The following is a 26,456-nucleotide window of genomic DNA, read 5'->3' on the forward strand; positions in this document are numbered from 1 at the left end:
GAGTTGCCCATAACAACCAATCAGATTGCAAAATGAAGGAAGTGATCTCATTGGTTACTATGGGCAACTCAGAAACTTTTCCTCTGGACAGGTTTTGATTAATCTCCCTCTATGGGGGAGATTCATCAAAACCAGTGTAGAGGAAGAGTTGTGCAGTTGCCCATAGCAACCAATCAGATTGCTTCCTTCATTTTTGAAAAGGCCTATGAAAAATGAAGGAAGCAATCTGGTTGCTATGGGTAACTCAGAAACTTTTCCAGGAAAAGTTTCTGAGTTGCCCATAGCATCCAATCAGATCGCTTCTTTCATTTTGCAGAGGTCTTGTGAAAAATGAAAGAAGCAATCTGATTGGTTGCTATGGGCAACTCAGCTGCTTTTCCAGGAAAGTAAAGTTAAAACATCACTGTAAAACTCTGTCCCACCCCAGGACTCAAACCCATGGTGGTCTCCCATCCACTGTGCTGCCAAGATGGCCCTGCTTAGCTTACTGTTTTACATGCCGTGAGATGCCCATAGACCACAATGGGCCTATTATTGGTTTCAATGGGCCTATTGGTTTCAATGGACAAAAAATCACAAAGTTAATGCACAAGTCACAGTTCCCTATACCATTAAATAAGGCAGGGCTAAATATTCGCGAATATGCGCATATAATTTTGCATATGCGCATACAATTTCGCAGATGCAAAAAAAATCTGAATATTTGTAATTACGAATATATAGTGCTATATTCGCGAATATGCGATATTCGCGATTAAAATTCGAATTGCGAATATTCGCGAGCCACACTACTCCTGAGGGATGTCCTCCCAGACCTGGACTAAAGCATCCGTCAACTCCTGGACAGTGTGTGGTACAACGTGGTGTTGGTGGATGGAGCGAGACATGATGTCCCAGATGTGCTCAATCGGATTCAGGTCTGGGGAACGGGCAGGCCAGTCCATAGCACCAATGCCTTCTTCTTCCAGGAACTGCTGACACACTCCAGCCACATGAGGTCTAGCATTGTCTTGCATTAGGAGGAACCCAGGGCCAACCGCACCAGCATATGGTCTCACAAGGGGTCTGAGGATCTCATCTCGGTACCTAATGGCAGTCAGGCTACCTCTGGCAAGCACATGGAGGAGTGTGTGCATCCAAAGAAATGCCACCCCACACCATTACTGACCCACCACCGAACAAGTCATGCTGAAAGATGTTGCAGGCAGTAGGACGTTCTCCATGGTGTCTCCAGACTCTGTCACGTCTGTCACATGTGCTCAGTGTGAACCTGCTTTCATCTGTGAAGAGCACAGGGCGCCAGTGGCGAATTTGCCAATCTTGGTGTTCTCTGTCAAATGCCAAACGTCCTGTACAGTCTGTAAGCACAACCCCCACCTGTGGATGTCGGGCCCTCATACCACCCTCATGGACTCTGTTTCTGACCGTTTGAGTGGACACATGCACATTTGTGGCCTGCTGGAGGTCATTTTTCAGGGCTCTGGCAGTGCTCCTTGCACAAAGGCGGAGGTATCTGAGGTGCATTTAGTAACATAGTAACATAGTTCATAAGGTTGAAAAAAGACCAGAGTCCAGCATGTTCAACCTATATCCCTAATGACTCCCTATGGCATCAGAATAAAACCCAAATATGGCATCAGAATAAAACCCAAATATGGCATCAGAATAAAACCCAAATATGGCATCAGAATAAAACCCAAATATGGCATCAGAATAAAACCCTGGATCAACGTTCTGTCCCTATAAATCTAGTATCCATAACCAGCGATGTTATTATTCTCCAAAAATGCATCCAGACCCCATTTGAACTCTTTTACAGAGTTCACCATGACCCCCTCCTCAGGCAGAGAGTTCCATAGTCTCACTGCTCTTACAGTAAAGAACCCCCGTCTGTGCTGGTGTAGAAAACGACTTTCCTCTAAATGTAGAGGATGCCCCCTTGTTATAGATACAGTCCTGGGTATAAATAGATCATGGGAGAGATCTCTGTACTGCCCCCTGATATATTTATACATAGTTATTAGGTCACCCCAAGCCTTCTTTTTTCTAAACGAAATAACCCTAATTCTGATAATCTTTCTGGGTACCGTAGTCCTCCCATTCCCCGTATTACTCTGGTTCCCCGTCTTTGAACCCTCTCCAGCTCCACTATATCTTTCTTGTACACTGGTTCCCAGTACTGTACACAATATTCCATGTGTGTTAAAGCCAAAAAAAAAAAAAAAAAAGTGGTGCTAAATTCCTATTGCCCCCAGTGTTTTCCCTCTGTTACATACTTGTTTAGCTCAAATCTGCCATCTGGCTTCTTCAAGATAAAAGGAAAAGAGAGTTGCAAAAGAGCTTTCTATAGAGTAATATAGCTTGGACTAGAAGTGTTTAAGAAAACCGGTGAAAGTCTCTTGAGGGAATCTGCTCACCTTCTTTCATTGTGTGATAGACACAACAACTTGTCATAGCCTTGAATATTGAGGACAGTGCTGCAACCTCCCTGGGGAGATTTGATCCCAATGTATGTACACTACTGAGATCTGTCTAGTGATCTTTTAGTGCCTAGGCCGGTAACCATGACAAGGGGACATCCTCTACATCACAGACAGAGATTCTTTACTGTAAGAGCAGTGAGACTATTGAACTCTATGCCATATGATGCTGTGATGTTTGACTCAATAAACAAGTTCAAGGGGGGCCTTGATGTATTTCTGGAAAAATATAATATTACAAGTTTTGGATACTAGATTTATGTGGATAGAACGTTAATCCAGGGATTTATTCTGATTGTCATATTGGAGTCTGGGAGAATTTTATTATCTTTTATAGGGCAATTGGTATTAACCTCATAATCCTCTGGATCAACACAGTAGGGTATTAAGGAAGTGTGAGATGTACTCAATCTGGTGTGGTGACCGAGAACTTCAGTCTGGGTATAATCTCCTGTATACCCTGATTAAGCAGAAAATTCGTAAAGATAAATGGGGGTGACTGGTTCTCAAGGTCTTGAGTGTGATGGAAATGTGTTATATGGTTTTGTCTGTGAATATGTAATGATGATAGTGGTGTTTATGAATAATTCAAGAGGGTGATGATGGGTGTTTGTATAAACTTGAGGGTATGTATATATATATAATGAAGGAGGGTGATAGGTGTTCCTGTATAAACTGGAGAATCTGTATATAATGATCGGTGTATATGGGAGAGAGGGAAAAGTATGGGGGAGAAAAGTATCTTGATGGGTGTTTGTGAATGATTGGAGAGGGGGATGGTAAGTGTTACTGTATAAATTGGAGAATGTGCATGTATATAATGAATATTTGTGATGATAGGTGTTTCTATATAAACTGCAGGATGTGTGTGTATATATTGATCGGTGTATATGGGAGAGAGAAGTATAGGGGAGAAGGAAATGATTTAAGGAGAAGGGGGATGATGAAAGAGAGATAGAGGATGGTGAAAATAAAAGAAAAGGCTCTTACTTGGATAGATAAAAGCGTAATTTATTTGTAATTTAATAATATAGAACACCACTATCATCATTACATATCCACAGACAAAACCATATAACACATTTCCATCACACTCAAGACCTTGAGAACCAGTCACCCCCATTTATCTTTACAGTAGGGTATTAGGTTGAACTTGGTAGACTCTTGTCTTTTTTTTCAACCTTATAAAACATGTAATTATGTATGTAAGTATCAGGATGTCCTGACTGAACAATGATGCAGGAAATGAGAATTAAAGACGAAAACCATCGCAATTCAGATGTACAATGGTGGTAGCATCACAGATTCTCATCTCATTTTGCTCAGAAAAGTCCTGTTTTGTTTCTTTACATCTCATCCCCTACATACTATGACTGCACGCTTACTGGTTATCCAGCTTTTAGCTCAGGGAATACTACAGTATATATCCGTACACACCAAAGCAAGCAAGGAAATAGTATAACCAATCATTTATTATACACAGCACACATACAGTGAAGTACATTACATTATTTCCATCATCAGAATTATCCCCAAGTAATCTTTCTCCTGCTCAAGCATGACCCGTACCCTACAAAAGAGAGTTACTAAAAAATGGAATCAGTGTGTAAACCTCAATATATAGTATTAAATCAAAGGCACATCAAGCATTGTAATCTATTTCTTTATAAATAATTATTTAGAGTTCATCCCAGACCACAGGTTTATAGATTTCAAGTAAAGTGCAGCAGCTTAAATGCTCCTTTTAATTAAATAAAATAGGTTCATTAACTTAAAGGGGTACTCTGCTGCTCAGCATTTGGAACAAACTGTTCCGAACGCTGGGAGCTCGTGACGTCATAGTCCCGCTCTCTCATGTCACACCCCACCCCCTCAATGCAAGTCTGCTGTCACGCCCCCTCCCATAGACTTGCATTGAGGGGGCGGGGAGTGATGTTATGAGGGGCGGAGTTATGACATCACGAGCTCCAGCGTTCAGAACAGTTTGTTCCAAATGCTGAGCAGCGGAGTATCCCTTTAAGGGAAGAATAAAAATCCTTAATATATATATATATATATCTATATATATACACACACACACATATATACTTCATTTTCTTAGGATATTAATATTACAAACACTGTTGTAAAATTTAATTTGATCTTTTTTTTGGGACAGATGTATCAGAATTCTGTAGTTTAATAAAACATAGAAATAAAAGGAAAGAAAAGAAGAAACCCATACCTGCCATACTACCCTCAAGCAGAGAACAAATAGATTTAAAGTGGTACTCCGGCCCTGAGACATCTTATCTCCTATCCAAAGGATAGGGGATAAGATGTCTCACCATGGGGGACCCCCGCTATCTTGTATTCGCCACCCACCTGTTTGAGCTGCACGCTATGGTGCCAGCTCGCAAACAGCCGGGTGGCGACCACAGGGCTGGAGTATTGTGACGTCACGACTCCGCCCCCGTGTGACGTCACCCCCCGCTATGCAAGTCTATGGGAGGGGGCGTGATGTCACGCCCCCTCCCATAAACTTGCATAGTGGGGGCGTAGTCATGTCGTCACAATACTCCAGCCCCGTGGTCGCCACCCGGCTGTTTGCGAGCTGGCACCGCGGCGTGCAGCTCAAACAGGTTGGTTGTCTTCTCACTGACTCCAGATATAACTTCCCTTACATGAAGCCAAGGAAATACAGATCCTCCAGTAATGCTGCCCTGTGAATGTCCTATTCATCTAGATCTTTAATATCTTGTTTTCTTTAACTGGTAATACATTTTGGGTTTTAATTCTATTGGGCTTTGTTCCCGCATAGTATTTTGGTAGTTTTTTGACCAGTAAAATATATGGCCATCTTAGAGTTAAAAAAAAACAGCCTTTTGTTAACTATGGAGTTTTATTAAACTTGTTTGTGCACCCATTCATTTTTACAGCTGTACAATCTGGTGTTAGACTTTTCTTGGAGCCATTTAAGGGGTACTTTTGGGAACTTAGCCTATCCCTTATGCACAGGATATGGGATAAATATCTCATTTCGAGGGGTCCGACTGTTGGGGCCCCCTGCAATCTCATGCATGGGGCTTGACTACTTACTCGTCCTTGGTGAACTTCGCCCCCCACCCTCGGAGACAGGCACAAGTGACAGCCCGCTAAGCCAATTACTGGCTGAGGTGAGACAACACTGTGGCTAGGGATTGTCTCAGCGGCCATCACTAGTGCTCGTCTTGGAAGGTGGAAACCAAGAGAATGCCGAGTACAGGTAAGTAGCCAGGAAATTGCAGAAGGTCCCAGGGGTCAGACCTCTGCAATCAGACACTTATCCTCTATCCTGTGGATAGGGAATACGTTCTGTTCCCTTGAGTAACCCTTTAATGGCACTAATGTATTTTGGTCCGTAAGCTCAAATTACAGCTCTAAAAAAAAAACTGTGTCTAAACATCATCTTACATGGCAAATCCAATGTATGTTTGTTTCTATAATGTGACTACACTACACGTACAAGACTACATACTAGCAAAAAAGTTATTCTGATGTGGCATAACCATAGGCCTCAATAGACCAGACCAAACATTGTCTACTTGTGACTATGTTTAATCTGCTTTACGCTAGCATACATTTTATTTGTTGGATAGACTTGCAGAGACTTCTACAATATTCTGTCCCACAGGCAAAAGATATATCAGCTGGAAGCAAACCAAAATATCAAAATCAAAAAAAGCCTGTCTATACCACACAATAGGATTGAAAACCTTTTTTAGTCACTTAAAGTTAATGTTCATGTTTAACACCATGGTGTTTATGGACCCAATATCCACAGTTAAAATATACTTTTTTGGCTGACAACAATTATGATTAGGATTAGCTTGCTGTATACTGTTTATACACTAAACTTAATAGAAATATTAATTATATAGTAAAAAGTAAGCTTCTAAACTCCCTGTAGTGGTGTCTGGAGGCAGCAAGAATGGTATGTCCTAACTCTAGGACTCTGTAAGGAACTCAGTGCTCTGGATCAGGAAAACGGAGCTCAAACCTCTATAATAGTTTATAAAGAAACTAGTTAGCAAAAAAACTTTAGACCCATTTAAATAAAAAATGGCTCTAATACTCTAACAGTAAATCAATAAGTCATTCTTTAGAAGGCCATCTTGTTTTCCCAGTTACAGATAGATGAATTCACCTGCATTTACCTTTAATATTAGTTGTTAACAAACCATATTTTTCTGTCCACCTTAAGATAATTTAATATATATATATATATATATATATATATATATATATATATATTAAATTAACAAGAAAATAAATAGTTTCATCCTGTTTATATTAATGTCATAAGCATTTCCCTTTCTTACGAATAGTTAACATTTATATTCAGATGTACAGTGCACATTTAGTCATCCCTAACATAGCTCATCCAGCTGTTAATAGGCTTAGTGCTGCATCGGTAGCTTGGTGCACCATCCATTTTAAGGTCCCTGTATCATTGCATACAACAAGAATGCTGTTACATATTTTGACTGACAGAGCCAACAATCAATAAGAGAATTATTAGTATGTGACTGAATCAGATTGTATCTACAGTAGATGTAGAGAGGGTTATGTAGAATTATGATCAGATGCAAGAACAACATGTTGTAGAAGTCGACATCTACACCAGGCAGACATTTTCAGATCTTCTCCTTAGTTTCTGGATGTAAATGCCAGCCGCATCAAAATCTTCAATGGAAATATGCATCTGTTTGCAGATCCAGGTCTGAATGGTGACACTAAAGGCTTAGTATCAGAAAATGATTCAACAGCACTTCTAAAAAGTTTCTTTTAGTATTGGACCTTTTTTGTTTGCACCTGATATTATGAAAGCATAGTTCTTAAGATGTGAGGACTGAAGTCATGCACAAACATTTTACGTTCACTACATTGGTTTCTTCATGTTAGTGACTGGTGTATCTCATTCTAAAAAACTCATCTCTTATCGCTTCAGTGTTGACCTCTTCTGTACCAAACCATATGACTTTTGCATTGCTGATGTCCTCCTTTAACTTCCGCTTAGAAACCATCAAAGTGCCAGGGTCCTCTGTTGTGTTGGGACCAGTTATCAAAACGTAACAAGCATGCCGGCTCCGCTCAAACAGGGCAGCTGAGAAACATATCAATAGGAAGAGGGTTAGGGCCAAAAAAATCATCACATGTTTTCAGCCTAGCCTCTGCATAACTGCTCTACATAGCTATGAGTTAGATCTGTGTTTCCCAACCAGAGTGTCTCTAGCTGTTGCAAAACTGCAACTCCCAGCATGCCTGGACAGCCAACAGGCTGTCTAGGCATGCTGGGATTTGTAGTTTTGCAAGATCATACTGCACAATGGTTGGGAAACACAGATCTAAGTCATAGCTATGTAGAGCAGTTATGCAGAGGCTAGGCTGAAAACATGTGATGTTGCAAAACTACAACTGCCAGCATGCTTAGACAACCAAAGGCAAAGGGGTCATATAAAGGGGAAAATAAGAGAGTCAAGAGGGCAAAGTTGCTTGATGCGAATCTTTAAGAAGACTAGTCAATTTATCATTAGCCATGATCCAGTTTAATTTGGATCTGGGAATAGTCCCTTTTTATCAATCATTTAGAACATGAACTTACCCCTAAACATGATAATATTTTCAGTATGGTTGTTCAGTTGCAGAAGGGCTTTCGGATGTGATGGGTGAAACATGAACAGGTTTTCTTCTAACTCTGTCTACAGAGGAAACACATAAGATTTTATTATATTTCCAGATAAGTACAAATTAAATTAACAACAACATAATAGGAAGTTTATTAATTTGCATTGTAGATAAAAAAAATTTAAAATCAAGCTAGTTAGTGAACTGAAAAATCTAAAGAGGCAAAAAGATAAAACTGAAATAGTATATAGATGCCAGACTTTACATTTAATGATTATTTAAACCATGTTAAAGGGGTTTTCTGGCCATAGACATCTTATTCCCTATCCAAAGTATAGGGAATAAGATGTCTGATTGCGGGGGGGGCCCCTATATACAGGAGCGGCGCCAGAAGACATCATTCCGGCTAGAGGAAGTGCGCACCGCCTCACGAAACAGCTTGTTCCGGGTCCCCGTCCTCCATCCCGCTCCCCCGCCTGTAACATCTTGCCTATGACCGGAAGAAAATAAAGTCCTGGATGGTGAGTGCGGCTCCTGTTTGTTCTTTGTTTTCGCATAGTGTGGCATCACGTCTCCAGTCCCGGAAACACAGAGGTTTCCGAGACTGGAGCAGCAGCCCCACATAGAATGCAGCCCCGCAAAGGATAGGAGATAAGATGTCTATGGCCGGAATACCACTTTAATCATACAAGCTTCAATTTACAGTCTTATTGCTGTATGTATATGAAGTACTGCATGGCTAAAATGAAAAATGCTAGAAATATGGTTTTATATATATGCCTAAAGCTTCATTACTCTCACTAACCTATTTCCAAGATTACCTGATGGCTATTCTAAGTTAATGAAAAGCAACTTTAAACTAGCTTTATCATATATAGGTGAATAGTCAGAGACTTACAATGTTGTTGGGCTCTGGAGAGTTCACTCCCCAGAACAGAAACGTTGAGCGATGGTCTCCTGTGTTCAGCACGGCAGGGTTTTGTCTGGCAATTCCCAAACTCAGGTCATACTCCCACTGCAAAGCCCCACTATTGCTGTCTACAATAATGACCTGAACACAAAGATTATTTGGAAAAAAGACAGAAAAAAAATAAAATATTACTGATACAATAATACAGTGGTTCAAAACTTAGTGTGGACCGGTCAGCAACTAAACAGGTAAAAAATATGTTCATGGCTACATACAGCTAGTCAGGTGGAATCCGGGCTTACCTTTTTTTTTTTTTTTTTCTTCATCTCTAAAGTCTTTTCTAGTGCTAAGATTTAAGCCTTTTTTGTTAATATAGTGGCAGTATGGCTTCTAGAGTGGCATAGATATGCCACTGAAAGGGAGAAAACAGGCTTTTCTCCTGTTAAGGTTGGGTCTAAAAGCCAAATACAGAAGCTGGATGTGGGAGTTTGGAATAGCAGCTACCACTTTAGCTACATTACACTTCTGCTAGGAGTTAGTAAAGCTTGTTAGAAGCTACCTAAGAGACCTCTGTGAAAAGAGGGCTTGGTCTCTCGCGGAAAGGCTCTCAGTATGACACACAGACTAGGCCAGGATATCGGGGGAAGAGGAAAATTCGGGATATGCAGTGCAATCCACCAGGCAGAAAGTGATATAGTTAATGATACCAATCTTTCATTATATTATCAAAGTCACAAAACATTTCAGGGCTTAGGTGCCCCTTCATCAGGTGAAATGGCGTATGAATGCTATTTCAAAGTGCCTAGGGTGCAGTTCCCAGCATGGCAAGAACCCAGGATCAGCTAGCCTAATCAAAACGGCAGAAAGGTGGTGACTAAGAGAAAATGGGCTGGCTAACCTTGGGTTCTTGCCATGCAGAGTAATTTCACTTGGGAACTTCAACCTCATTAACACATAACATTAACATAATAAAAAGACTTGGACCCTTCTGTTAAGCCCTTAAAGGGGTACTCTGCTGCTCAGCATTTGGAACTAACTGTTCCGAACGCTGGAGTCGGGAGCACGTAACGTCATAGCCCCGCCCCCTCATGACATCACGCCCCCCTCAATACAAGTCTATGGGAGGGGGCATGACAGCCGTCACAACCCCTCCCATAGACTTGCATTGAGGGGGCAGTGCGTGACATCATGATTGGGCAGGGCTATGACGTCACAGGCCCCACTGGACTGAAGATAAGTGTATTATACATACCTATACAGGGATATCCAGCAATATAGAGTAAAGGGAATAAATGCAGAAATGTTTGTATCTGTATAATAACTACAACAAACCTTCTTTCTGTTCATTCCAGTCTCTAGCTCCATCATTATAGACAAGACATCTCTTTTGAAAAATCCCAAAGCTGGTTTACTAGAAAAATAAAATACCAATTAGTAAATTTTTTTTTACTGTAGTACAAAGTAGTGTGTATGTTTTGTGTACATGGACATATATGCCATATTGGTCTAAAGTAGACATTGACTTTATTTGCTCTATTAAAATTGGCCTGTCAGGAGGAAAACAGAGATTTAAAAAAAAAAAAAAAAAAAACTATGGCTAGATAGGGCTAGTTAAGATTCTGTGCACACCTTTTTTATGCCCATAGTCCTCTCCATCAGCGAGATATAAGCCTTTTTGGTACCATGCAAATAAGGTTCAAGAGACTAGAAGGCTTCCCCAGCACAGGTAAGTCCAGCCCATTTCCTCTTGATCACTACCCACAGCCTGCTTGCATCCACCTACCTTGATAGACCGACAGCTCCTAGATAAAGAGGACTTTGGCTGGACTTACCTGGGCTCCTGTCATGGAACACCCCCTGGGCACTTAAGCCTCATTTTCATAACAAAAAGGGTTATATCTCGCCACTGAAGAAGGGGACTAGTGAAATAAAAAAAAGGTATCACTGGAATACCTTACCGAATGACTTGTCCTGTGTAACCATTAGCTTATTTACACCCATTTCCTGCTCAGAAAGATCAAGGTGAAACCAGCTCCACCACCTTTGCACCCAGACATGGGTGCATGGACCACACACCAGTTGTGTGCTCACAGGATAACAAGGGTAATATATAAAATGGATAGCGCAAAGAGCCTGATTATGCTATTATAAAGTGCTAGTGCTGACAAAGGTGCAGTGGGATGCAGCCAATAAATAATGAATCAAATACCACACTCTGGGGATAGGTGCATAATAAACAATCACAAAAAAGATTCAATATTGTGCCAAGTTATTAAATGAATAAAGAGACAAGTGATATACCGTATATACTCGAGTATAAGCCGAGTTTTTCAGCACGATTTTTCGTGCTGAAAACACCCCCCTCAGCTTATACTCGAGTGAACTCCCCCACCCGCAGTGGTCTTCAACCTGCGGACTTCCAGAGGTTTCAAAACTACATCTCCCAGCAAGCCCGGGCAGCCATCGGCTGTCCGGGCTTGCTGGGAGTTGTAGTTTTGAAACCTCCGGAGGTCCGCAGGTTGAAGACCACTGCGGCCTTCAACATCATCCAGCCCCCTCTCACCCCCTCTAGTTCTGAATACTCACCTCCGCTCGGCGCTGGTCCGGTCCTGCAGGACTGTCCGGAGAGGAGGTGGTCCGGTGGGATACTGGTTCCGGGCTGCTATCTTCACCGGGGAGGCCTCTTCTAAGCGCTTCGGGCCCGGCCTCAGAATAGTCACGTTGCCGTGACAACGACGCAGAGGTGCGTTCATTGCCAACGTAATTCTGCGTCATTGTCAAGGCAACGCCTCTATTCCGGGCCGGAAGCGCGGAGAAAAGGCGCCCCCGGTGAAGATAGCAGCCCGGACCACCTCCTCACCGGACAGCCCTGCAGCACCGGACCAGCGCCGAGCGGAGGTGAGTACTCAGAACTAAAGGGGGGTGAGAGGGGGCTGGATGATGTTGAAGGCCGCAGTGGTCTTCAACCTGCGGACCTCCGGAGGTTTCAAAACTACAACTCCCAGCAAGCCCGGATAGCCGATGGCTGCCCGGGCTTGCTGGGAGTTGTAGTTTTGAAACCTCTGGAGGTCCGCAGGTTGAAGACCACTGAGGGCGAATGATGAGAAGAGGATGATGAAAGAGGGGGGGTGTGGGGATGATGAAGGGGGGTGGGGATGATGAAGGGGGGATGTGTGGGATGATTACAAGGGGATGATGAAGGGGGGATGTGTGGGATGATAAGGGGATGATGAAGGGGGGATGTGCGGGATGATAAGGGGGGATGTGTGGGATGATGACAAGGGGATGATGAAGGGGGGATGTGTGGGATGATAAGGGGATGATGAAGGGGGGATGTGTGGGATGATAAGGGGATGATGAAGGGGGGATGTGTGGGATGATGACAAGGGGATGATGATGAGGATGTTAATGACGGGTCTGGATGATGACAGGGGGGGATGAGGTATTTCCCACCCTAGGCTTATACTCGAGTCAATAACTTTTCCTGGGATTTTGGGTTGAAATTAGGGGTCTCGGCTTATACTCGGGTCGGCTTATACTCGAGTATATACGGTATATAAACCATGCAAAAACCATGGAGAGACAAAAGTGACTTGTGCAGCTTGCAGCAATGAAAATAGTAATAAATAGCAGCAAAAGGTAAGATAAAGTGAAGGAAAACAGGCTCACGCAATGACCACAGGACTCCACACAGCCCCACACCACAACTCCGATGCGTTTCGCCTGGAGCGGCTTTGTCTAGGAGTGGAGGGGACTGGGATGACCGTGATATATATATACCGGACGTGTGCCAATAGGGGAACAGGAAACACACCTGGTCCCCCCTAAATAAAAGTTTAAATCCCCACCCCTTTTTTTCAAATAAAATAAAGTTATCTAAAATAAACATATTTGGTAACGTGGTGTGCATAAATGTCCGAACTACTAAAATATAATGTTAATGAAACCTCACGGTCAATGGCGTAAATGTAAAAAAAAAAATATATATATATATATATACCAATGGCCAGAATTGATGATTTGTGTATTTACACGTACAGTATTCTGTGCAGATTTGATGCGCAGGATTTCAAGCTTTGTTCAGTCATTCAGTTTACATTGAAATCAGCAGCAGAAAATCATGCGCATCAAATCTAGCAGAAAAAAAATGTGATCCAAAAAGTCCCATCAACATAAAAATGGTAATGATAAAAAATACAGATCACAGCGCAAAGAATTAGCCCCTATACAACAACATATATGGAAAAATAAGAAAGAAAGGGAACATTTTTATCATACAGATTTTTTTTTTAAGATATAAGGGGGAGATTTATCAGAATGTGCTGAGGAAATGTGGAGTAGTTGCCCATAGCAGCCAATCATATAGGTGTGTACCCCTATAGTGTGTCTTGGAGTCAATGTATTGTGAGTGGCAGCGCTGTGGCTCCAAGCCCGGCCTGTATTTTCTATAGCTACCCCGTATGTGTTCCGGTGTACATCAGTAACGAAAAAATTCTGATAATACAATTTTACAAAAACTATATTGAAAAAAAGTGGACGGGGCAATGAATTTTTGGTTTTCGACCAAGCACAGCCTAAATTTTCAGTTTCGGCCCAAAATTTCCTTTTTGGTGCATCCCTACTAAATATGTTAATTTACTTTTTTTTCTTTGTAAAATGAGGGAAAAGGGCTGTTGTTTAGGTTCTTAAGTGCCATGATCTCTATTGATCACAGCACCTAAGTGGTTAATGACAGACACTGGTGGGATTGCCGCTGCACAGCTGCTGATAGGAGCCATCACTCACAGTCTATGAAGGGAGCGTAGCTCCTGTGTTTGCTTCATAGACAGAATGCAGATGTAAATGTATGTCCTTGATGGTTAAGTGCCAGGGCACAAGGCAAAAGTACATTTGTCCATTGTCCTTCAGTTAAATAAGGAAGCAAAAAACAAACAAACACTGCATGCAGTATTTTTATTCCCGTTAAGATCCGGCAAAATGTCAGACACCAGCTGGAAATCCGACGGACCCCATTAAAGCCAACTGGGTCTCTCAGATCCATTGGGGTCTGTAATGTAACGGACTGTCCACCTCTGTTTATTTCTCCTGAATGAAATCTGCAATGGAGGAACCTGAATGGAGCCTCCAACGTAGATGTGAATCTAGGAATATGATTATTGTATTGCAATTATATATTGTGACAAAGTGTACAAATTCTGCAAATAAACTGAATAAAAAAAAATCCATACAAAAAGCATGATAAACATAAATAATGTTCTAACCTTAAAATGTTGGTCGTATTGACAGACCACAATGTTTGAAACTTTTGACCATCCAGCAGTTCTGAAACTTCAGATTTCACAACTAAGATATTGTTGTAGTATCTTCCAGGGACATTTAAGATGTAGAGAATATTACCAGAGCTAAAACAGGAACAGAAAAATAAAAACACGATTGAATAATAAACATGAGGAAAAACACCAAAAGCTATGTAGTCCTAAGACATGTCACATTTGGCATAATAGCAGCAGTACATGCCATCCATAACATCCCTTATTACACAAAGGCAATGTATCGTTCTGGTTTACATCTGGTTTGGAGCCACTATACTATAAAGCAATTGGGGAGGTGACAGGGATCAGGTTTAGATGGAGGGCTGTGTGATAAGTGCTGTTACGCAGTCCCATTGTAAGCGGCTGGGTAGTGGATCCACTGGCCTGTGTGGACAATGGCTGAACCGTACCAGCGAGCAGAGTCTAAGGTGCCGCTGGTTTTCACCAGAGCCTGCCCCAAAGCGGGATGGACTTGCTGCAGCAGGCGGCACCCAGGTCGCTACCCCTGGCATAATCCAACCACACAGGTTGCCCAGATGCAACTTGCCACAAATGGTAAGAAGTAGTCAGGACAAGCACAGGTCAGAAGGGCAGGTGGCAAAGGAGCAAGGTCAGGTCACAAGCACTAGGTCAGGAGGCAGGCGGCAAAGGAGCAAGGTCAGGTCACAAGCAGGAGGTCAGGAAAACAAAATAGGCAATCACAGTAGAAACACTTTCTCGTGGCACAAGGCACAAAGATCCGGCCCCATGATAGGGAGGTGTCGGACTTAAATAAGGTCCGCCATGTAGTAGACCAATTAAGGGCGCACTGGCCCTTTAAATCTAGAACCCCCTGCTAAGGAAAGGGGATGCGCGCACAGGCAGCGTGCAGACAGAGAGAGGCCGGGAGCACTGCGTAAGGAGATGCCCGGGACTCGTGTGCCAACGCGTCCCACACAGCGAGTCACGGGGCCACGCAAGCATAGGAAGGGGTGCTTTCACGGCCGGAGCGTTGCCCATAGCAACGCCAGGGACTCTCATGTGGGCACGTCCCGCACCGGCATCTATTGTATCCACATGCATAGAAGCACTTACCAGCAGGCTGCCATTGGAATACCAGTACAGTCAGATAAATACAGAGAATGTGACTTCCCACTGGAAAAGGAATCTTTCCGCTAACACACGAACGTTCTATACTGGAGCCTAGGTCTCCAAACTGAGGTCTCTCAGCATGTGGCAGTATGGCTATGTGACCACACTGTTTTTTGGGATTCAGTCTTAAATAAACCAGTTCATGTAACAGGAAATGTTTGCTATTTTATTCAAAAGGAAAAAACTAAAATATTGCCTTGACATAAGTATTCAGACCCTTTACTCAGTACCTAGCTGAAGTACCTGTGGTGGCAATTAGAGTCTCCAGTCCTCTCAGGTATGATGCCACAAGGATTACACAGCTGGATTTGGGGATTTTCTTAAATTTTTCTTTGCAGATCCTCTCCATGAGGTTAAATAGGGACCTTCAGTGGACAGCAATCTTTAGGTCTCTCAAGAGATGTTCGATTAGGTTCAAGTCAGGGCTCTGGCTGGGCCACACAGGAACATAGGCATGTCCCTAAGCCAATCCTGTGTTGTCTTGGCTGTGTGCTTAGGGTCACTGACTGGATGAAAGTGAACCTTCGGAACAGTCTGAGGTCCAGAGCACTCTGGATCAGTATTTCATTAAGAATATCTCTGTACTTTGCTCCATTCAGCTTTCCCTAAACTCTTACCAGTCTCCCTGTACCAGCTACTGAAAAAAACAGCCCCACAGCATGATGGAATTGGGCTGGTGATGAGCAGTGACTGGTTTCTTCTAGACATGAAGCTTAGTATGGAGGCCATAAAGCTAAAGCAGATCAGCAAAGTGCAGCACTCATGGTTGACCTTCTGGAGGTTTCTCCCATCTGCACACAGGATCTGTGAAGCTCAACCAGAGTGACTATTGGTTTCTTGGTCACCTCTCTTACCAAGGGCCTTTTCCCTCTCCCTGTGCATCCACAAAATTCTGTATTTAAATCTCTACAGGCAGTTCTTTCTCCCTCATGGCTTGGTTTTTGCTCTGATATAGATTGTCCGCTGTGAGACCTTATATAGACAGGGCTGCGTCATTCCAAATCCAGTCCAATCACCTGAATTGACCACAGGTGACTCCAGTCTAGATGTAGAAATATCTCAGAGGTGATTAGGAGAAATGGGAGGAGCCAGAGCTAAATTTCAAGTGTCATAGCAAAGGGTCTGAATACTTATGACCATGCAAATGCCATGTGAAGAATGATAGCACTTCAGATTGTAAACCAGGAGATGATCAGATTCATGGGGGAGAAGAACATCTACAGGGATGTCATTTACTTTACTTAAACACAGCACATCTGACCTCCTTTACGTATATGTGGTACACATCTGATTTTACCAATTGTGCATTGTGAAACAACCCCTTTAATAGTGCAGTATGAAATGTTAAGGCCCCCACAAAATGAAAGTATATTTTCAGAAAATTGATCTAACATACTAACTAGTTTACTACTTCAGACCATTAAAGGGGTTATCCAGGAATCGAAAAACAGAGATAATTTCTTTCAAAGAAAGGTTGGGTGTGGTTCTGTAGCGCAGTTCCATTGAAGTGAATGGAGTCGATTTGTAATACCACACCCAAAGTGGAGACAGACAGAGAGCAATCTTAGGCCTGTTGTTTGATTCCTGGATAACTCCTTTAACCCTAATAGGTCCATTGGGAGTATATCATAGTATATACGTTGGCAACCTTTTTGTGACAGGCTGCCTGGAGTACATGAAGAAAATATGATCAGAACAAAGCCTAATTTACAGTAAAACAGCAATATTAATGCTTTGTTACATTAAAAACTGTTTATAGCATATTCAACCTGGAAGAAGCCATTAGAGGAATAAACCCGGTAGAACTATTCATTTGTGCCTCCCAGTCAGAATCCTGTCCGGTGGGTTTTGCTTCAAGTCCTGCAGTGTGCGAACACAGTCCGCTGACAGAATATGCAGCAATGGAGCTACCTGTTGGAGGAAACTATATTGTGTTACATTAATATATATATATATATATATATATATATATATATGTACTGTATATACTTTCAGGAGATAAAAACAAACAAATAGTAGAACAATAGTATATTATAATAAGAATAGTACATTATACACTATAAAGGATGTTGATCAGATGAGATTTACAAGACTGTATATATATATATATATATATATATATATATATATAAAAAAAAAAGTATAATGATTACTTGGTATAGTAATTTCACCTTTGTAGAAGAGGACATAATATGCCTTAGACTTTGTCACATGTGTATAATAACCACTTGGTTGGTCAGTACTAATCGTCCACTTTTGTCCAATACGGTCACCATTTTTTCCTGAAAATACAGCACTTTGCAGCTAAAAAAATAAAACATAGAAGAATTAATATAGCCTCTACCCTACAAAAAAAAATAATAATAAAGGAAATCACAAACATGGTTCCGTTCAACTGAATGCTCTGGAAGAAGCAAACGGCGCGCTCCAGAGTACAAGGCATACCACCTTTATATCTATAGGTTTATTAAAAGTGTACTCTGGTGGAAAAAAATTTTTGAATCAACTGGTGCCAGAAATGTAAACAGATTTGTAAATTAAATACTAATACAAAGTAATCATCAAGAATTAATACCGTATTTTTCGCCCTATAGGATGCACCGGTGTATAAGACGCACCCAATTTATAGGTGCAAAATCTAAAAAAATAAAGATTTTGAACCCAATAGTGGTCTTCAACCTGCGGACCTCCAGATGTTGCAAAACTACAACTCCCAGCATGCCCGGACAGCCGTTGGCTGTCCGGGCATGCTGGGAGTTGTAGTTTTGCAACATCTGGAGGTCCGCAGATTGAAGACGACTGCATAGGAGGTAATACTCACGTGTCCCCGCCGCTCCGGACCAGTCACCGCTGCCCTGGATGTCTCTCCATCGCTGTCGCCGTGTCCCCGTCGCTCCGAAACGTCTCTGCTGCCGGCCGGGTATCCTTGCTGTCCGTTGCCGCCATCACGTCGTTACGCACACCGACGCACGTACGCGACGACGTGATGACGAAGAAGGAGAGCGCCGGCCATACAGGGGATCCCTGAACGGAGAAGACACCGAGGAGGCAGGTAAGGTCCCTCCCGGTGTCCTGTAAGCACTAACCCGGCTATTCAGTCGGGCTGTTCGGGACCGCCGCGTCGGTCCCGAACAGCCCGACTGAACAGCCGGGTTAGTGTCACTTTCCCTTCAGACGCGGCGGTCAGCTTTGATCGCCGCGTCTGAAGGGTTAATACAGGGCATCACCGCGATCGGTGATGTCCTGTATTAGTCGCGGGTCCCGGCCGTTGATGGCCGCAGGGACCGCCGCGATAGGGGTGTATTCGCCCTATAAGACGCACCGACTTTCCCCCCCCCCCCCCCCCCCCCAGTTTTGGGGAAGAAGAAGTGCGTCTTATACGGCGAAAAATACGGTAATCTTTTTGCACAAATAATGATACAAACACTGAAAACCCCATTTTCCCATAAAAACATATACACATAGGACAATGTTAAAACAATGGATGGGGGGAACATCCTGGCAAATATTGTATCACAATGATTGTGAAATACACACCCTCAAAAGGTATATTTGTAAAGCTGCATAAATATCTATAGAAGTTACTATTGGACTAAGCCCCCAGTAAACATGTAGATAAACACAATAGTATGTGTATCCAATGATACAGATAGTTATTCTACTATATGTGGAGAAAAAGATTTTTACAAAAAGAATTTGGCAACAATTTAATAAATATTTTTTGGCGAAACGCGTCGGAGTGTGAGGTGGGGGAACATCCTGGAGCATACCCTGTGCCCTCTTTCCTGCGGTATGGTTTACCGTCTATTGCTGCTGGCTATTATATCCTTGTAGATGCTGCTATACTCTATATTGCACTATACCCTATTTATATGCTGCATTGTTGGTAATATGGTCTCTTGGCTAGGACCTATACTTTGAGATGCTGCTATACTCTATATTGCACTATGCCCTATTTATATGCTGCATTGTTGGTAATATGGTCTCTTGGCTAGGACCTATACTTTGAGATGCTGCTATGCTCTATATTGCACTATACCCTATTTATATGCTGCATTGTTGGTAATATGGTCTCTTGGCTAGGACCTATACTTTGAGATGCTGCTATACTCTATATTGCACTATGCCCTATTTATATGCTGCATTGTTTGTAATATGGTCTCTTGGCTAGGACCTATACTTTGAGATGCTGCTATACTCTATCTTGCACTAGACCCTATACACATGCTGCTATATTTACCATAAATATTTATAATATTGTTGCCAAATTCTTTTTGTAAAAATTTTTTTCTCCACATATAGTAGTATAACTATCTGTATCATTGGATACACATACTATTGTGTTCATCTACATGTTTACTGGGGGCTTAGTGCAATAGTAACTTCTATAGATATTTATGCAGCTTTACAAATATACCTTTTGAGGGTGTGTATTTCACAATCATTGTGATACAATATTTGCCAGGATGTTCCCCCATCCATTGTTTTAACATTGTCCTATGTGTATATGTTTTTATGGGAAAATGGGGTTTTCAGTGTTTGTATCATTATTTGTGCAATAAAGATTATTAATTCTTGATGATTACTTTGTATTAGTATTTATTTGAGTATCAAGGGCAGATAGTTTTGTAGGTTTATATATTTGGTAGTATTCTGCCGTTTGCTATTTGGGGTCATTTCTATGTATCCCCATACATGCAGTGGTCCTATTTTGCAGGTTGTAGATTTGTAAATTACTTCTATTTAAAAATCTTAATCCTTCCAGTACTTATCAGCTACTGAATACTACAGAGGACGTTCTTTTCTTTTTGAATTTATTTTCTGTCTGACCACAGTGCTCTCTGCTGACACCTCTGTCCATGTCAGGAACTGTACAGAGCAGGAGAGTTTGCTATGGGGATTTGATCCTGCTCTATACAGTTGCTGACATGGACAGAGGTGTCAGCAGAGAGCACTGTGGGCAGACAGAAAAGAAATCCAAAAAGAAAAGAACTTCCTCTGTAGTATACAGCAGCTGATAAGTACAGGAAGGATTAAGATTTTTAAATAGAAGTAATTTACAAATATGTTTAACTTTCTGGCACCAGTTTATTCAAATATACATATACAGTGCTGTGGCTTGAAACAAGGAATAAAAAGAACTATTCAGCATCTAACACACATTTCTGCTGTACCCACTAGTAGCTATGATTCTGGACTTTGCATTTGGGGTAACATTTGAGTTTGACTATTAGACCACCATTAAGTGTTAAGGTGTTATACCATTGCATTTTGTGGTCTGGAAAGTGTACTGTAGGTTTCATATTTCCATTGCACTACTGAAAAAAATCAACCAGCTATTTGCAACAATGCCACCTTTTGGTTATATCTGTAGATATTACGATGTTAAAGGGGTATACCAGGCAAAAACTTTTTTTTATAAATCAACTGGATCCGGAAAGTTAAACAGATTTGTAATTTACTTCTATTAAAAAATCTTAATCCTTCCAATAGTTATTAGCTTCTGAAGTTGAGTTGCTGTTTCCTGTCTAACTGCTCTCTGATGACTGACGTCCTGGGAGCTGTCAAGCTTCTATGGGGATGTTCTCCCATCATGCAAGGGATATTCTCCCATCATGCACAGCTCCCGTGACGTGACATCATCATTGAGCAGTTAGACAGAAAACTTCAGAAGCTAATAACTATTGGAAGGATTAAGATTTTTTTATAGAAGTAATTTACAAATCTGTTTAACTTTCCGGAGCCAGTTGATATATATAAAAAAAAGTTTTTGCGTGGAATACCCCTTTAAGGACTCTAGTACCCTAGTAAAATTCATACTTATGATCCCAAGGCAGCAGTGTCCTTTACATACATATACGGCCATTTTTTACTTGTATTCTGAAGCATGTTGTGAAAAACACGTGTAATAAAAATCCTTTTCTTAATGGCAATGTGCACCGTAGTTCACACTGTAAACTGTATCATGCATTTTCTTTGAAATACACATGGATAAGTGACATGGCACTCATTTAAATGGATTTTGTGCGGAAAACATATCAGGTTAATTTGCACCCAAACAAACAAAACACAGGACAAAAGTAGTGAAATAACTAAAAACAATCAAATGGTATGCCTCAGATTTCTGTCCCTATTTTGTGGAGTTAATGTTCATGGCCTTTAAAAGTAGTTATCCCATTGCTAAATGTTCTGGAAAAAAGAAGAAGAAGAAGAAAAGAGGTGCGCTCCTAGTGGAATAGTGTGATTTCAGGGGTGCAGTGTGCCGTGTAATATGTCATATGCCATATCATATGGAGTTGTGCTGAGAGCACAACACCTTAGTAGACATGTAGACTCGCTCGGAGCTCATGGATCCTAAGGGGTGGCTGCCTCAGCGTCCTTGACCGTGACCTCCAGGTGACGGTGTGATAAGGATAAGAGCAAAAAGGATTAAAAAATGGACGTTCTGGATGGCACATTCCTCAATGACAAACTTGTCAAAGTTTGATAAAGAAAATGGCAATTTATTGGTTAAAAATGCAACTTCAGAAGTTTTGACCCTGGACCGGGTTCTTCGTCAGGCAGTAGGTGTTATATATATATATATATATATATATATATAAAAACGTGCCAACTTAAATGTACAGACATTCAAATGCTTCCGGGTCACACGTAAGACATAAATAAAACATAATTCACTATTGGTAAAAATAGCACAAAATAAGTTAAAACCATTATATATAGAAAGCTATATAAGATAAGTATAAGATAAGTCGACCTTTTTCGCAGCGCTGGAGATCCCTAGTAGGGAGCCTACTTTATTGTGCATAGTTGCACTATAGTTATCCTGAGTAGGTTCACTTCCATAGAGATCCGCATCTGTAGATCGATAGTTATCCATATTTTTTAGTGTTATTTATAGTGTTACAAACCCTTGTCGGGGAGCCACTAGTATTGCATAAAATCTCCCCGTGGTTTCTGGAGGGGAGTTCGCTCAGATGGAGATCGGTACCCGGGTTTGCATATTCCGAGGCGAGTTACCTATATGGAAGATCGGCATAAGATTGTTCATTGTATAACATATTGTTTTATCTTAAGAATGAAATTAATCTCCAGCTTTGTAGCGCTGGAGACCCTTATTTATGTAATACAGAGGCTTAGCGAAACCGTATTTATAGTGGACATGGTGTATCTATCTGTATGATACGAAGTGTCAATATTGACTGACATGTCTCCAGTTTGGATTAGTATGAACCTGAGGTGAGATAGCTACGGGGGAGATCAATATCAGCATAAAAAATGTTCTGATATCGACCCCTCACTGTAGAGAATTATGCCAGCTGCAGAAACAACATGCGCTTCTAAGTGGGCTCCATTATAGGGGTCTCCAGCGCTGCAAAATATTTGCAGTACACCTATAGGATAAATATGATTGTGAGAAATTATATACTCCGACATTGATCTCCCCCGTAGCTATCTCACCTCAGGTTCATACTAATCCAAACTGGAGACATGTCAGTCAATATTGACACTTCGTATCATACAGATAGATACACCGTGTCCACTATAAATACGGTTTCGCTAAGCCTCTGTATTACATAAATAAGGGTCTCCAGCGCTACAAAGCTGGAGATTAATTTCATTCTTAAGATAAAACAATATGTTATACAATGAACAATCTTATGCCGATCTTCCATATAGGTAACTCGCCTCGGAATATGCAAACCCGGGTACCGATCTCCATCTGAGCGAACTCCCCTCCAGAAACCACGGGGAGATTTTATGCAATACTAGTGGCTCCCCGACAAGGGTTTGTAACACTATAAATAACACTAAAAAATATGGATAACTATCGATCTACAGATGCGGATCTCTATGGAAGTGAACCTACTCAGGATAACTATAGTGCAACTATGCACAATAAAGTAGGCTCCCTACTAGGGATCTCCAGCGCTGCGAAAAAGGTCGACTTATCTTATACTTATCTTATATAGCTTTCTATATATAATGGTTTTAACTTATTTTGTGCTATTTTTACCAATAGTGAATTATGTTTTATTTATGTCCTACGTGTGACCCGGCAGCATTTGAATGTCTGTACATTTAAGTTGGCGTGTATTATAGATGTAACACCTACTGCCTGACTTCTGAAGTTGCATTTTTAACCAATAAATTGCCATTTTGTTTATCAAACTTTGGCAACTTTGTAAATGAGGATGGCGCCATCCAGAACGTTATCCTCTATCCCTGGATAGAGATAAGTAGCTTACCATTAGGGTCAACCACTGAGATACCCACCGATCATAGGAATCACAGGTCAAATGCCCCCCCGAGTACATTGAGCGGCAGCATAAATGCTGAACCACTGCTCTATTTACAATTTATGGGACTCCCTAACAGAGCCAATTTGTACTTGGCAATGTACAGAAGTCTCAAAGAATAAATGCAGTGGTGTTTGAGCATGTGCTCTGCTGCTGTGCTATTTATCCTATATCCTTAGCTTTTAATCTTGGGATAAACCCTTTAGGACTGGTGGTGAATGAGTATAATCAGAATATTTGATGAATATTACAACCCCTTTGCTTGTCTTACATCTATAGTACAACAATGCGTGATAACCCGTATACTATATCATATGTATTTATTCTTACCTCATTTTCTGCAAAAATAAAAACCATGAGATCTTCTATACCATCCCTATCCACATCTGGAATTTTCAGCACTGGTTTTATGACAGTGAACCCAGCCACAAATCCAGTTGGCTTTTCCCACAAAGCATGTCCTGCAACACAAGAGCTGGTGTGTGACAAGCAAGTTCCAGGATTTTACAGACAAAAAAAAAACATATACGGTATAACCAAAATACAGTACACATAATGGAGCACAGGATGTGCAGAAGTAGTACATGTTTGGCCTCTGAGCTCCTGTCACAGAGTATGTATGACCCAGTCTGCCTTGTTTATATAAAATATTAGTTGTAACTAACAATCCAACACAATAGAAGAGCAAAAACAGAACCTGGCACCGGTCCAATTTACACGTGGGGTATTACACCAGAGAGTCACTTGTCAGCTCAGGTGGTGCTGCACGCAGAGCACAAATTCAACGTTCATCAACAGACGTAAGAAGAACAGTACGGAGCACTCACCAGGTAAGCTTGATAGTAGGAAAAATTATTTCAGCATAATCCAAACAGGTTAAAAGTACTGATCAGCAAGATGTGGAGGCAGTGGCGTGCACCGGGCAGGCGACAGCGGCTGTTTCAGGCCAGTCAGTCTTTAAAGCATGTTTACCTGCGGACTGACATAAAAGATGGGCCTGATGATATGCCGCTATGCGTGAAAAGGCCACCGTCGTCTGCCTGGAGCACGCTACTGCCTCCACCTCTCACTGATCAGTACTTTTAACCTGTTTGGATTATGCTGAAATAACTTTTCCTACTATCAAGCTTACCTGGTGAGTGCTCCGTAGTGTTCTTCTTCTTACGTCTGTTGATGAACACTGAATTTGTGCTCTGCGTGCAGCACCACCCGAGCTGACAAATAACTCTCTGGTGTAATACCCCACTTGTCCTTGCATGGGACGTTCAGTAAATTGGACCGGTGCCAGGTTCTGTTTTTGCTCTTCTATTGTGTTGGATTGTTAGTTACAACTAATATTTTATATAAACAAGGCAGACAAGCTTAGCTGGTGAGTGCTCTGTACTGTTCTTTTACGTCTGTTAATAAACTAGGTGTAAATAACCTTGCTATTACTCTAATAAAATGCTAAGTAGATTTCCTTGGTAAAAATAATCAATTGTATACCTGAATACTTGTACATAATGACTCTTACCTGTTGTAGAGTCAATTGCCAATATAAATCCAGATTTCCTTATAACCAGGCAACCAACACTGTCTCCACCGCCAAGGTTATGGATACTGCACTCCACCAACTGCACATCATCATCTGAAACTGGTCTGACCCACAATGTGCTTCCATTTGTTCCAGACAAGGCAGATAAAAAGAAGCAAGGTGACTGAAAGCCTGCAAAGACGGAAAAGACCTTTTATATTGATACATCAGTCATCGGTTGCTGCTGATACCTGGCCCTCATTTTTCACACAGTGCCATTGAAGTAAGTGGAGAAAACAAAAGAAACTGTTAGCAGGGTCCGGTCACTCCTATGAAATCCCAGAGCATTTTTTTTTACACCATTTACTGTGCAGTAAAAGTTTTTATTATTGTACTTTCATTTTTCCCCCCTCGCCTTCTAATACCAAAACACTTTCAATTTTCCACCTACAAACGCATTTGAGGGCATGTTTTTTGTGCCATCAATTGTCATTTGTAATGGCATCACATAAAATGTGGTGGATTTGAGCTGAGGAAAACCAGACAGATCAGAGCATGTGTAAAAAAAGCAAAGTGTAGGGAAAGTGCAAAATGTAGGGAAACCTTAGTAAATACCGTGGAAAAAAAATTGTAGGGAATTAACACCCACAAAGAAACCTACACAACACTCTTAGTAAATAAAGGCCATTATCTTTATTCTGGATGTCCATATAATTACAATGATACCCAATTTATATAGGTTTTGCGTTGTTTACTACTTTTAAAATTTTTTACTTTTTGTACAATAATTAATATGCTTAAAATTGTTATCTTTTGACCTCTATAACTTTTCTATTTTTCTGTATACGGGCCTGTGTGAGGGCCCATTTTTTGCATCCTGATCTGTAGTTTTTTTGCACAATTTTTTGTTTTGATGGGACTTTTTAAGTCATTTTTTGTGATATTTAAAGTGACCAAAAATACCCAATTCTAGACTTTTTTTTTTTCTTTTTTACGTTTACGCCATTGACTGTGCACTTTAATTAACATTATATTTTAATAGTTTGGACATTTATGCACGTGGCAATACCACATATGTGTATGTTTGTTTGCATTTTATATGGAAAAGGGAGGTGATTCAAACTTTTGTTAGGGAAGGGGCTTATTCACATGTATTAACTTTTC

General features: G+C 41.2%; 1 protein-coding gene across 2 annotated transcripts in view; it reads right to left on the minus strand.

Moving 5' to 3' along the window:
• Positions 1-3,475: 3,475 nt before the first annotated feature.
• FAM234A (family with sequence similarity 234 member A) overlaps positions 3,476-26,456 on the minus strand; it is a 35,058-nt gene continuing 12,077 nt past the window's right edge. For both annotated transcript variants that reach the window (XM_056536962.1, XM_056536963.1), the window contains exons 4-12: positions 25,293-25,484; positions 24,110-24,240; positions 17,651-17,783; positions 17,249-17,390; positions 14,298-14,438; positions 10,369-10,447; positions 9,025-9,177; positions 8,104-8,200; positions 3,476-7,605 (exon numbers count right to left, since the gene is read on the minus strand). In XM_056536962.1, the coding sequence (XP_056392937.1) occupies positions 7,400-7,605; positions 8,104-8,200; positions 9,025-9,177; positions 10,369-10,447; positions 14,298-14,438; positions 17,249-17,390; positions 17,651-17,783; positions 24,110-24,240; positions 25,293-25,484 (1,274 nt within the window). In that variant the 3' untranslated portion in view covers positions 3,476-7,399. The remainder of the gene's footprint in view (positions 7,606-8,103; positions 8,201-9,024; positions 9,178-10,368; positions 10,448-14,297; positions 14,439-17,248; positions 17,391-17,650; positions 17,784-24,109; positions 24,241-25,292; positions 25,485-26,456) is intronic.

This window comes from Hyla sarda, chromosome 8 (assembly GCF_029499605.1).
Source record: "Hyla sarda isolate aHylSar1 chromosome 8, aHylSar1.hap1, whole genome shotgun sequence".
Classification (NCBI taxonomy): Eukaryota; Metazoa; Chordata; class Amphibia; order Anura; family Hylidae; genus Hyla; species Hyla sarda.